The 12,680-nt window shown below is 43.0% G+C and overlaps 2 protein-coding genes across 8 annotated transcripts in view; one reads left to right on the top strand and one right to left on the bottom strand.

Moving 5' to 3' along the window:
- LOC123764307 (uncharacterized) overlaps positions 1–6,265 on the top strand; it is a 275,355-nt gene extending 269,090 nt beyond the window's left edge. For 4 of the 7 annotated variants that reach the window (XM_069316081.1, XM_069316083.1, XM_069316082.1 and 1 more), the window contains exons 10-13: positions 610–1,093; positions 1,249–1,400; positions 2,302–2,714; positions 4,273–6,265. In XM_069316081.1, coding sequence (XP_069172182.1) covers positions 610–1,093; positions 1,249–1,400; positions 2,302–2,714; positions 4,273–5,160 — 1,937 coding nt within the window. In that variant the 3' untranslated portion in view covers positions 5,161–6,265. The remainder of the gene's footprint in view (positions 1–609; positions 1,094–1,248; positions 1,401–2,301; positions 2,715–4,272) is intronic. The other 3 variants (XM_069316078.1, XM_069316079.1, XM_069316077.1) reach the window with 3 other exon arrangements.
- Positions 6,237–12,650, bottom strand: LOC123764311 (galactoside alpha-(1,2)-fucosyltransferase 2). The gene is made up of 6 exons (XM_045751909.2): positions 12,353–12,650; positions 11,843–11,956; positions 11,652–11,737; positions 11,119–11,226; positions 10,277–10,433; positions 6,237–8,948 (listed from the first exon to the last, which is right to left on the bottom strand). Exons 1-6 carry the CDS (start codon positions 12,564–12,566, stop codon positions 8,743–8,745), a joined length of 885 nt encoding a protein of 294 aa, XP_045607865.2. The 5' UTR covers positions 12,567–12,650; the 3' UTR covers positions 6,237–8,742.
- Positions 12,651–12,680: the final 30 nt, after the last annotated feature.

Here is a 12,680-nt window from a genome sequence, read left to right as displayed (position 1 = left end):
ATGTGGAAGTCTAGGATGATTGTTTTTGCCATGATTCCAGTTGACTTCGTTCTCGACTCACAATCAGAGATCCCAGGTTTGATTTCTTGGTAAGACAGAAATGGTTGGGCACGTTTCCTTTAACCTAATGCACCTATTCATGAAGAAATAAATAGTTACCCGGGAGTTAGGTAACTGTTGTGGGGTTACATCCTGGGGAGGGTCAGTAGGTCGATCCTGGGGGAGGGGGACTTCGATACAAGTCAAAAGTATATATAAACAGGCACTTATAATATAAGTGAAGTCACTTGTAATGACTTCAGTAATCTATACTTTGGTCCTATGTATGTTCACTGAGCTCTTTTGCTTTGTTTGTGAACCTGTCCTCATTTTAATGTATGGTTTTAAAACTTTGTTTATTGTCTTGTGTTGAATTCTTGTTCTCTGGCATAAAGACCTGCTGAGGAGGAGGTGATTGGTAGAGGAGAGAGATAAGTGGGAGATGATAGGTGGGGCGAAGGGAAAGGTGATAGGTAGAGAAGAGAGAAGAATTAAAGCACTGTTTAATGCATTAAGCATTATATAATGTTTACATGTGAGACCACGTTGAGTTTGATAACCTCTTGCCAGCAGACTCTCCAGTGTGTGCTGGTGGCGTGCTCCAGCGTGTCCAGGGTGTGGCCAGAGGCACGCCCACCATCATCACCTGCATGGTGGAGGCTGACCCCGCCCAGGGTGTGACGTGGGAGTGGGTGAGGCGCCTGGAGAATGGTATAGAACGCCAAGTGGCTGACCAGAGTGTAAGGAAAGATGGACTCTCCTCCAGCGTCGTGGTGACTCCTCTCATGCCAGAGGACTATGGGGAGGTGTTGTGCCGTGCTGGCAACACTATTGGTCGGCAGAGGACGCCCTGTGTAGTGACTCTGGTACCTGCAGGGCCCCCTGACACCCCTGCCAACTGTTCGGCCACCCCTACCGTCCGTACCGACCAAGAATACAGTGCACACACCTCATCCCTCACTGTCACCTGTTACGAAGGCTTTGATGGTGGTTTCCCGCAAGAGTTCTTACTGGAGGCTTGGCAGGACGGTGAAAATATGGCCAACATAACCAGGTTCCGTCACTATTAGATATCTCAACTTACCGTTTTCATGACATACTAAAATATATTGATATGTCGATGTGCTCTGAGAACCAATTGATCAATATATGAGATAGTCTAGTGCAGCCATTGACAGGAAGTAAATAAATGTTTGTTTTTCCTTACAGTGATTTTCCAGAGTGGGTTGTGGGCGGACTAGTAGGGGGGACGGGCGTGACGCTGCGCGTGACCGCTCTCAATGCCCGAGGGCGGAGTGAGACCCTCCGTCTGGAGGTGCACACCGCCAGCGCCCAGCACCGTGCAGCCCACGGTACAGTAGGTACTATTGTCTGCGTGCTTAAGTACCGTCGAGCGTTACTCTCCTCAGATTAGTTACATCCCGTCATTCCTTTTTCAGTTTACACAGTTAAGAATTGTGTTGTTAGCATGCTGAATAGTTATGCTAACATTTTTGTGGATATAGATTTGTTATCATTAAAGAACGCGAATAAAGCTTTCTAAATAAAATGTGATGCTCTGTTCCCATGCACACAGACCGATCGATAGCTGACTCGATGTGCAGTCGTAGGCTGGAAAAGTGATCGCACGGAGATCGGAAGGAATCGTCGTGACACAATACAGAGGCGCTGCTTTGAAGGCCTCTATATATATATATATATATATATATATATATATATATATATATATATATATATATATATATATATATATATATATATATATATATATATATATATATATAATATATATATATATACACTATATATAGCGTATATATATAAGTTAATACCCTGGGTATTAAATTATAGTGACAACTTACTGTGATGTCACACATATTTAGTCTTGGCCTCAGTTATGTGTGTTTGTTGTGTGTCAGGGTATTAATAATCTTTAACAGTCAATGGTTTCGGTTAAGACATTAAAAGTCATGTATTTCTATTCACTTGGACTGGCTGGTAGAGCGACGGTCTCGCTTCTTTCAGGTCGGCGTTCCATAAATTACCATCTGAATGTGAGCACCATTCCTTTCCTTCCCCCCCTATCCCAAATCTCATATCTTCATAGTCCTTCCAAGTGCTATATAGTCGTATTAGTTTAGGGCTTTCGCCTGATAATTACCTTACCTCTTCACTCTGTGTTCCCTGTTGACTGACCTCCGTGTTTACGCCCTCAAGGACAGGCATTAGGTGGCCAAATGTTATTATGGTATTCCATTTCAGACACGGAGAGCGCTGCCGTCGGTGTTCCAGCCATGCTGGGAGCGGTGGTGGGCGTGGCCGCTGTGCTGCTGCTGCTCCTGGTGGTGAGTGTGGTCATCGCTCGACACGCTCCTCCCCACAAGAACGCAAATGGTCCGCACGACCACATGCGGGCGGTAACTTCAGCCGGGGATGGATGGGAGTGCTACGACCCAGACCTGGTGTCCTCGTCCCAGTGTCAACACCCCAGTCTAGGTGTGGTGGCCAACGCACACCACCAACACCAGTCCCTGGCACACGCACGTGCACAAACAGCCACACACATACAGACCAAAGCTCAGACGCACACTCAAACACTCCCAAACACTAAACATACAAATGGACAAGTTGTGAAATGTGTTGATCATACTCAAGAGGTAGCAGCAGTATCTCATGTGAGTATTAACTACTGTATGTACAGTATATGTTAAAGTGCTATGTACAGTTAGGCATAGGTTAGGTTAGGTATTTAGGTTCTGTTGGCGATTATTTGTATTTGTAGTACGTGGGTGAAACATTTACAGAGTTGCGATTTGAACAAAGGTCGCCAGCGAAGCACTTTCAAGAATTGTAAGTCGTGAGTAAACTGTTTTTCATTCATAAACAGGGGGTTTGGCAGCTGGGTTAACGATCATTTGTCCTTCGTTGATGAGGACGGGCTGCCCACCCAGGTAACCCCGAGTGTGAGTAGAGAACGATGCCAATTGTACGAGAAATAATTGATAATTACAGTTATCGGGAATGGGAAGTCGGTACTTAGACTTATCGAGGCTTCCAGTATGCAATCTACACTTATTGCCTAACTCCTGGGTACCTAAATTTCTGCCAGGTGAACATAGGCATTATAGGTAAAATATAATGTATCCAACTGTTTAATGTCCTGCCTGGGGTTAGAATCCGGGTTCTTCGATTGTGAGGCTAGGACGTAGACTACTGTGCTAATGTTCATAAATATTAGCACGGTAGTCTAATGTACTGAAAGAAAAGATGCCAAATATAATTTACTTTTAGTTGGAACTTTAGATTTCTTTAATATAATTAGAATTTATATTTTTTTATTGTTGCCGCGGAGGCGGCTAGTTAATTGTGCACCCCATACTCATCCTGTGAGCCGTAGCGCAAAAAGCATTACAGAGGGCACTAAAGGTCTTTATCAGACCACAACGGTGATTATTACATAAACAATTTCATCTATCCTTCACACCTTATAATTACAATGTCAGCTAGTTAAAGAGAATGTTCTATTTCAATAGCTATATATTTACAGTAAGTCATTATACATTAATGGTAGGTCTTATCGCTAATACATAATTGTTTGAGCAATGGAGATATTACAGTCATAGGGGAGCTGCTGTTTATTATTAGTCTTTACAATAAACTATTTGTTTCTTAATCTTATATGTCGTTTATCTACTGGGAGCGAAATATGGATACAGTGCAAGGATTTCAGGTCTTTTATCCTTAGTAGTAAGATAGGTTGCCATATCATACAACGTGAGTTTAGATTTATAATGTTCGAGTGTTTGTCCCTGTCTTTGTCTACACACTTTACTTCATCTAGATCCCTATACAAGCCGAACTGCCAGAGATACTTGTAGCCAAGTCTTATTCGAGCTGTGACAACGTCTGTTAGTCTGCTTATTTTGTTACTTTCTTCATACACATGTTTTACTTCACACATTTCATTGTAATAAACAATGGACCTGCTAGTTCCAATTTGCACTGTTCTACTTTCTTCAAATCCATCCAGGAGTTCTCGTCTAATGACACTTTTAAGGGACCTATTTGATAGCTCAAGATTTCGTTCAATACTGTCTTTATTTACTGCAACCTTATCAAGGGCGTCAATTTTATCGTGTTCCTGCAGGCCAATGTGAGAAGGAATCCACAACATTTTTATCCTAACCTTTCATAAATATCAGGACATACTAAGGTAGTTTCTTCTTCCCTCAGGAAAGTGAGCCCAGCAGTGACTCTGATGTGGAGTCAGTGGTGGAGGTGACTAACTCAACACCAGTGGGTCGGCCCCAAAGGACTGATAAAACCACTTATAGAGCAGTGCCCACTAGAGAGCCAGGGCAGCCTACAGCTGGGGTAGCACCATGTCTCACTCCTGCCCACAGCAACGATCCCCTGAATAGAGATAGGCCTCACACCACGGAGATTGATGCTTCGCTCATGCCTCTCACCAAAGGCACCGATGTATATGCCCCTAATTGCGCTCCTGCTAGTGCCGAAAGAATAACAAATTCTCCAAAGACATTTAAGGCCAGTAAAGGTATGACCAAAAATTCAAAGACACGTAATAGTAGAAAACTTGTGAGATTTGTTGACAATAATGAAAATAACAAAATGTCAGAGTTTCGACTACACAAGGATGGCCAGACAGAGTCTCAAGGTGCCACAGCATACATTAAGCCTGCCAAAAGCACGAGTGTTATAATTCTTTCCAAAGAGGAGAAAAACAAAAAGTCTTCAGAAATGACACCACCACCGAAACCACCAAGAGCAATTAACCCCACCCTTGTCAGTGATACCAAAGTTGCGCTAGGGATTAATCCCTCAAGCTCTCTACTTGCCAGACATTCAGGAAAGCCTCGACTATCACCACCAACCGAACATACTTCCGCTCCAGGTGTCTCCTCCAGCACCTCACCGAGAACTGCAGAGCAGCCTACACCAGCCGAGCAAGCTGCCCCCTGTGGAAACTTACACAACACCAACGTAGCTCCTCTTGCAGAAGACGAGGTGCGGGATGCCTATTCCAGCGTCCGGGAAACAGACAAGGGCCGTACGAGCACTGGGCATGCCAATCTTGGCATCATAGAGAGTGCCATGTGACCCTTGCCTCCGATATGGCTCTCTGTTCTGCATGTTAGCAAGAGAGCCATGTCGAAGAAATAATATTGATGCCTGTATCTTTAACTTATAGAATTCTTTGCATTAGCAAGAATCCACATTAATATTGACTTCTCCAGAGCGTTGGTTACAAAGTGGCTCTCAAGAGGACTGGGTGTGAAATGTTCTCCATAAACTGACAAGTCTCACTGACTGGGCCGAGATGTGCAGTAACAGAGCTGACATCAATGAAATATTTCACGTCCACACTTATAATCATAATAATAATAATAATAATTTATTTACAAGATGGTACAATGGGTTTGTGAGATTACATAATATTGGTATTTTTATTCTTGGAAAACCACTAACACGCATATCGCTTCGTGCAGAGAAGTAAGATCTTCCATCACACGGACTTCAGTAGAAGTTACCTAGTTACCTAGAGCACTGCGTGGCTCCCAATTCATTTAGCTGACATTGGTAAAAAACAAAAAAGTTACGGTCACCCCAAGAGATGGAATATGCATCTGAAATAATCTGATTAAGGAGGCATTCTACACATGCCTCCTTATTTCACCTCTGGTAATAGCAAAATTCTCCCACAATGCTTGGCTTGAAACCGTCATTTAGTACAAGTACCTACTATTGTATTTAAGTATATTTTTTACTATTGTAAAAATATCCTTGAATCTCTTGTTTAGTTCCTAAAGCACGCACCTGTCATTCTTTGTAAATCTATCCTTCCTTATCTTCAGTCTTATCGACTGTTTCTTAGCTGTGGATTTCATTTTGATGTGACTGTTATGTAGTGTGAATTGGGTCTTTGCTCTCTCCACTGACATTTTCAAAATTCTCCCTACTTCTCTTCTTACTCTTAAGGCAGTCATTCCTGCCCCTCTAATACCTGTCTCTGTTGTTCCTGTAGTGTGGTGTGTACCAGATAAACTGAGGACCCCTTCCCCCTCACTGAATGTGCAGGCCTGAGAATAAGCTTGTGATGCATGTAAACGAGTTATCAACTCTAATATTTTTAATGTCTGTATATGTTTTTTATAACAAAAAGCTATGTATTTTTCTAACAGATGAATGTAAAACTTTTACGAAATTTGTTTTATTTTAAACCATACGAGATTATTACTTAGCACAGTATTAGCGTGCAGTATGATGTCCAGTGATTGTAATGTTAATAACTTGAGTACTAATGAAGCAACCATCTTGTAATGTTTAACCTGTTGAGTACGTTCTTTTTACACAGTTATAGTAATTTATTTTGAACATGAACATAAGCGAGTTTATCTCTTTTTTTATCTTCATACAGATACACTATCTGTAGGTTCTGAGTCTCTTTTGTTGATAAACATACGACGGAAAAACAAAATTGAATGCTGTGACTGGATACCTACAAATGCTTTCTCATCACTTGCTAATCTTGCGTCACCTGGAATGTTATTAACAGAGGATCTTCTAGCAAATGCCAAATAATCAGCATCTGATGCGGTGAATTTATAATATTGTTCTAGTTGCCTTATTACCTGTCAATTCCTAGTCTATCATGGTAACTAAAGTGGAAATCAAGACACTTGATTTTGCATGGTGAGACACTTGCTTATTATATACATTATTAATTATTATGTACACAATTACAAAGAAAAATACTACACAAGAGAAAATGCTGGGCTAGGCTCAACTAAATGAATGGCAAAATTTAATAAAAACTGTGGTTAGGTAAGAACTCAATGAATGGGTCCCACAAACAATAGACAACCTGGTTTCAATGTAGCTTGAAATTGTTAAAAATATACAATTATCTGGACCAGACACTAAGAACATCAAGTTGAAATAAATACAGTTATGGCAAGATGTATAATCATCAATGTAAAAAAATATATGCTGGAGCACTAACATGCACTAAAATCTAATAATCAGAGGCAAGATGTGGATACTTGGCTGGTATTTAAGAAATCACTCAATTAAGTTAAATTCATTAATTAAATGAATGAAACTGCCTGCCTTACTGAAACAATAATTTAAAACAAAATTTACATGAATCTTTGAAAGTTAAAATCAAATCAATTTCAACTTGGAGAAATGCAATTTACTTTTTTTGGCAAGTGCTGGAATGATTAGGAAAAAATGCTTGAACACTGTCAATATACAGTAATTGACAATTAAATTGTTATATGTTAGAATAATGTCTGACTCAGTACTCAAGTGAACACAACTCCAGAATCAAAGCTTGGGAGTGTGACAAATGCTCTGTAGGAAACTTTTTGACTGCTGAAAACAACTTTATACATATTCCTTCTCTTAACACAGAAGAGGCTTGTAGCACTCTTATGAACACAAATTAATGTAGCATGGAATTGCACTAAATTGCAGAAAAGTTGCACCAACAGTTAAACCATGGAATGGGTAGCCAACTCCACTTTTCATTAAATCATTAATGGTTTAATATGCTAGAAATAGCGGTTATAGCTCTGTAAATAATTTTTTTTTACAGTAAAACAAGGATCATACACAGCTTACTTAACAGTGATGCACAGGGGAGCCAGGAGAGTAGTCGCCAACATGAGGATAACAGCGGCGGCATACAAGTCACATCGTACACAACTTCACTCGCTATCGTGTTTTGAAATCTACATAACGTAACTTATCTAAACCAACGTAACCGAGTCTATTACGGCCTAACATAATATATGTATAGGGGTTTCTCAAGCAGAAAACTTGCCTTGTCGTGTTAGAAATGACCAGACCGGCGCGGACGTGGACAGATACTGGTCACTTGCTCAGAGAACGGATCGCACACATATTTGTTTTCGTCACCCATAAATCAACACGAATAATAATAATAAACACATATTTGGAACAACTTAAAAAACCCTTTCACTAGGCATCAACTCCTTATCGTTCTTGAGCAATGTTTTAAGTTTTGTTCAAATGAGCAATACCTTTTTTAATAGGGTCACTATTAACCGGTAAGTAAGTATCTCTGACATCCAATAACAGGTTCATTTTTTGGACGCAGTCATCCTTATTCATGATGACAACAGCATTGGATTTATCAGTCTTTGTGATGTGTAGAGAGTTATCTTTTTTGAGGGTTTTGAACGCTTGAATAAACCTACCTGGACAATTAGGAACTGTACCCTTAATTAAGTAAAAACCCGTACACCATACCCTTGCAAATGTTAATGTCATCAGCTGAAATCTCACTATATTTCACCAGATTGCGAAAACCTTTGGCAATATCTACATAATTCACATCTATATTCGATGTGGAAAAACTCAGACCGTAACCAAGAACATTTTATTGTCTTGGAAGATGAGAACAGCAGCGAAGACAAGCCAGTGCATATGAATATACGAAAAGGTTCGTGTATGCAAAATTGTCAGTGAACGAAGTGGTTTTTTTTGTGTACCGAATCGACATTATCCGAAACGATTATGTACGAATCGACCAGTCCCCGACGTAGACCCAGCTGTTGTTGTCTTGTGGTAGTGCTGCCAATTCAATTATCTTACTTAAAACAATATGGAAACACCTAAAAATATCTTGGTTTTGTAGGTTTTAGACCGCTCGGGCTAGTCATCATTGACAGGTGTGAAGAAGTCCAGTTTAGAGTACCGGATCCACTCGGGTCCCATTTTATAACGTTTGGAATAGGTGGTGTTAGGGAAGAGGACCTCGCCACCCGCCAGGTAGCTGCCCCAGAACCCGAAGGTGCCCACCGTCATGATGCTGTGGTTACACGCCGCCAGGATGCCCAGGTCCTCCTCCGCAGACCTCCCTGCAAACACACACAACACATCAGTGAGTTAATATTATTAGAACATAAGAACAAAGGAAACAGCAGTGTCCTATTAGTCCAGACATGGCATCACCTATTTATATCCACCCAAACTTATTCACATGCATGTTTAACCTACGCTTGAAACAATACACTGATCCCACGTCTATTATTTGCTCCACAGATCAATAACCCTATTTCCAAACCTCTATTTACCCAGGTCTTTTCCTGTACCTGTATCTAAACTTATTTATATCCATTATTCCGTGTTGTGTTTTTGCTGATATGTATAATACCTTACTGTCCCTCCTTGTTGTGCTCTTTCATCCACTTGTGCATTTCATTATGTCACCACTTAATCTTCGCCTTTCTAGAAAACGTAAATTAAGTTTTTAATCTGTAATATTACGTCATTATGTTAGCGTAGGTCTACCTGGGGGCCAGGAAAAGGTCAGGGTGACGGTGTATGTCTACCTTGGCCTAAGACAACATCAGGGGTGACGTGTAGGCCTACCTGGGGCCAGGACAACATCAGGGGTAGCGGTGTAGGCCTACCTGGGGCCAGGACAACATCAGGGGTGGCGGTGTAGGCCTACCTGGGGCCAGGACAACATCAGGGGTGGCGGTGTAGGCCTACCTGGGGCCAGGACGGCATCAGGGGTGACGGTGTAGGCCTACCTGGGGCCAGGACAACATCAGGGGTGACGGTGTAGGCCTACCTGGGGCCAGGACAACATCAGGGGTGACGGTGTAGGCCTACCTGGGGCCAGGACAACATCAGGGGTGGCGGTGTAGGCCTACCTGGGGCCAGGACAACATCAGGGGTGACGGTGTAGGCCTACCTGGGGCCAGGATAACATCAGGGGTGACGGTGTAGGCCTACCTGGGGCCAGGACAACATCAGGGGTGACGGTGTAGGCCTACCTGGGGCCAGGACAACATCAGGGGTGACGGTGTAGGCCTACCTGGGGCCAGGACAACGTCAGGGGTGACTGTGTAGGCCTACCTGGGGCCAGGACAACATCAGGGGTGACGGTGTAGGCCTACCTGGGGCCAGGACAACGTCAGGGGTGACTGTGTAGGCCTACCTGGGGCCAGGACAACGTCAGGGGTGACGGTGTAGGCCTACCTGGGGCCAGGACAACATCAGGGGTGACTGTGTAGGTCTACCTGGGGCCAGGACAACGTCAGGGGTGGCGTGTAGGCCTACCTGGGGCCAGGACAAGGGGTGACGGTGTAGGCCTACCTGGGGCCAGGACAACATCAGGGGTGACGGTGTAGGCCTACCTGGGGCCAGGACAACATCAGGGGTGGCGGTGTAGGCCTACCTGGGGCCAGGACAACATCAGGGTGGCCGGCGAAGGTGTGGTTGATGTGTTGGCGGTCATCGGAGGCGACGATGAAGACAACATTGTGGTAGTTAAGACGGAAGTGGTTCAGGGCTCTACGGTAGTACCTCTCGCTAGGCATGCGTCCGCCAATCACCTCACGGAGGGATTATTTGAATTAATATTCATAAAGGCTTAAGAACATGAGAGCAGTAAAATACTAATATTTTCTTAAATTTACAGGTTATTAGTTCACAGAATGGCAGAATCACAGACTGACATGTTCACAGATTAGGTGTTTAATATTTGTGTCTGCAGGATCGAGCTGTTAGCTCTTGGACTCCGCCTTGTTAACTGTCGGTTGTTTATTGTACTGACTCCCGACCTGTTTGAACCTGCAGAATCGAGCTTAGAAATGTTAATAATTCTTTGTTTTGGTCCTGTATATGTTTGGTCCTGTATATGTTTTGGTCCTGTATATGTTATGGTCCTGTAAATGTTTGGTCCTGTATATGTTTTGTTCCTGTATATGTTATGGTCCTGTAAATGTTTGGTCCTGTATATGTTTTCGTTTTGTTTATATGATGGTTCTTTTTAACAACCAGTCAGTGTATAGCAAGGATTACCATCAATGAGTATGTATATAGCAAGGATTACCATCATCAGTCAGAGTATAGCCAAGATTACCATTAATCAGTCAGAGTATAGCCAAGATTACCATTAATCAGTCAGTGTATAGCCAAGATTACCATTAATCAGTCAGAGTATAGCCAAGATTACCATTAATCAGTCAGTGTATAGCCAAGATTACCATCAATCAGTATGTGTATAGCCAGGATTACCATCAACCAGTCATTGTAGTCGCCTCGCCTGATGTGGAAGCCGACGAAGGTGGGGTTGGAGGCGTTGATGGTCCTCTCCTTCACTACGCTGGACAGAAAGGCCTGAGCCTGTCGCACCCGTCAGTAAAAACAACAGAAGTCTTTATGATATCCAATCACTTAAAATAAGCATTTAAATAGGATTTACTGCATTTGAAGAACACAAAATTGTCATCTTATTGAATTATAATCTGTTGTTCCAAAGCAGTTCTCACCTGACAGGTTTGTTCCCATTACCAGCAATAATATCGTCATAGTCCTAAGAATATTCCCAATTCCTGCTCCTGGATAGGAAGCCCTAACATGTTTTCTTTGGCCCTAGCACAGAGAACCGAGTTAACACGCTAATTTAGATCTAATGGGTTGTTCTTGTTTGAATTGGTACAATCCTTTGTACCCGTCTGATACAGTGTCCTCGCCTGATAGTCGTAGATGTCCCCAGTTCATGTTATCTTTCCTGCAGTGAAAGCTATTAGCTACCAATTCCTCTGTACCTTATTGGTGATGGAGTCCGAGAAGGTTAGTTCACGTAGAAGGTCCTTCCGGAATGCGTGGAACAGTTGGCTCTCATGTGGCGTACCTGGAATATATTTGACATTTTAACGAAATCATAATGTTTATGTGGAACATTTTACACCTCTCTTTATCCTTGGAGACACCCGAGGATCACTCTCCTGACACTCACCGTTCATAATAAACAGGTTAGGCCCCAGGAGCCCGGCCGCGGCTGCCTCAGCGTCAGCGTAGTTGGTCAGACTCACCCCACCTACTGCCTCCCACTCGTCCAGGCTGGTGTTCCCTGTAATGCACACAATGTCACAATAATGTTCCCAAATACAACTAACCATCTCCATTTTATCACCTCCATGCACTACTTCAAGGCCAGATTCGAGAAAGAATTCGAATGTGGCCTCAATGAGTTAAATTATAATGCCTCGGGTACAATGAGGCTACTAGGTGGGGGGCGCAAAGAGCTAGACATCCCTTCCTCATAATCACAGATACGTAAGAACATGGCAGTGGAAAGTCAGTTCTCTCTAGCATTTATAACTGGGGCAACTAATTAAAACTTGCAAGCACTTTCGTTATTCCAGGTTGATCTCTAATTTCAAAGATTGGTTAAACACCGTGGCTTTAGGCACAAGTAGTTTCTAAGCAACAGCCAGCAGCCTGGAGTAGCAAGTGAGAAACTTACCTGGAAGCAGAGGTATTGACAGATGAGGGAATCTGCGTCTTAATACGGTGTACATGCGTGGGTGAATCCTGACCGTGATACCATATGTCTTTCCCAGGGCATACAAGGTCGCGTACTCAGACATCAAGTTCCCCAGCCGTCCTGCCGGCCACACTGTCATTACCGGCAGCTGCAGCCCGCGCCACAAGCGGCCAGGGAACTTCTCCCACGCCATCTGTGCCACGGCTGTCACCGCCAGACCTTCACCTGCTGGTGTTGTCACTCCCACGCCAGTATGTTCACTCCCAGTTGGTGGCCTTATGACTGCCACACCTCTGGCCGCTGTGCT

Source organism: Procambarus clarkii, chromosome 82, assembly GCF_040958095.1.
Source record: "Procambarus clarkii isolate CNS0578487 chromosome 82, FALCON_Pclarkii_2.0, whole genome shotgun sequence".
Classification (NCBI taxonomy): Eukaryota; Metazoa; Arthropoda; class Malacostraca; order Decapoda; family Cambaridae; genus Procambarus; species Procambarus clarkii.
Note: the sequence above shows the minus strand (reverse complement) of the source record. Positions and strands in the feature narration are given on the sequence as shown.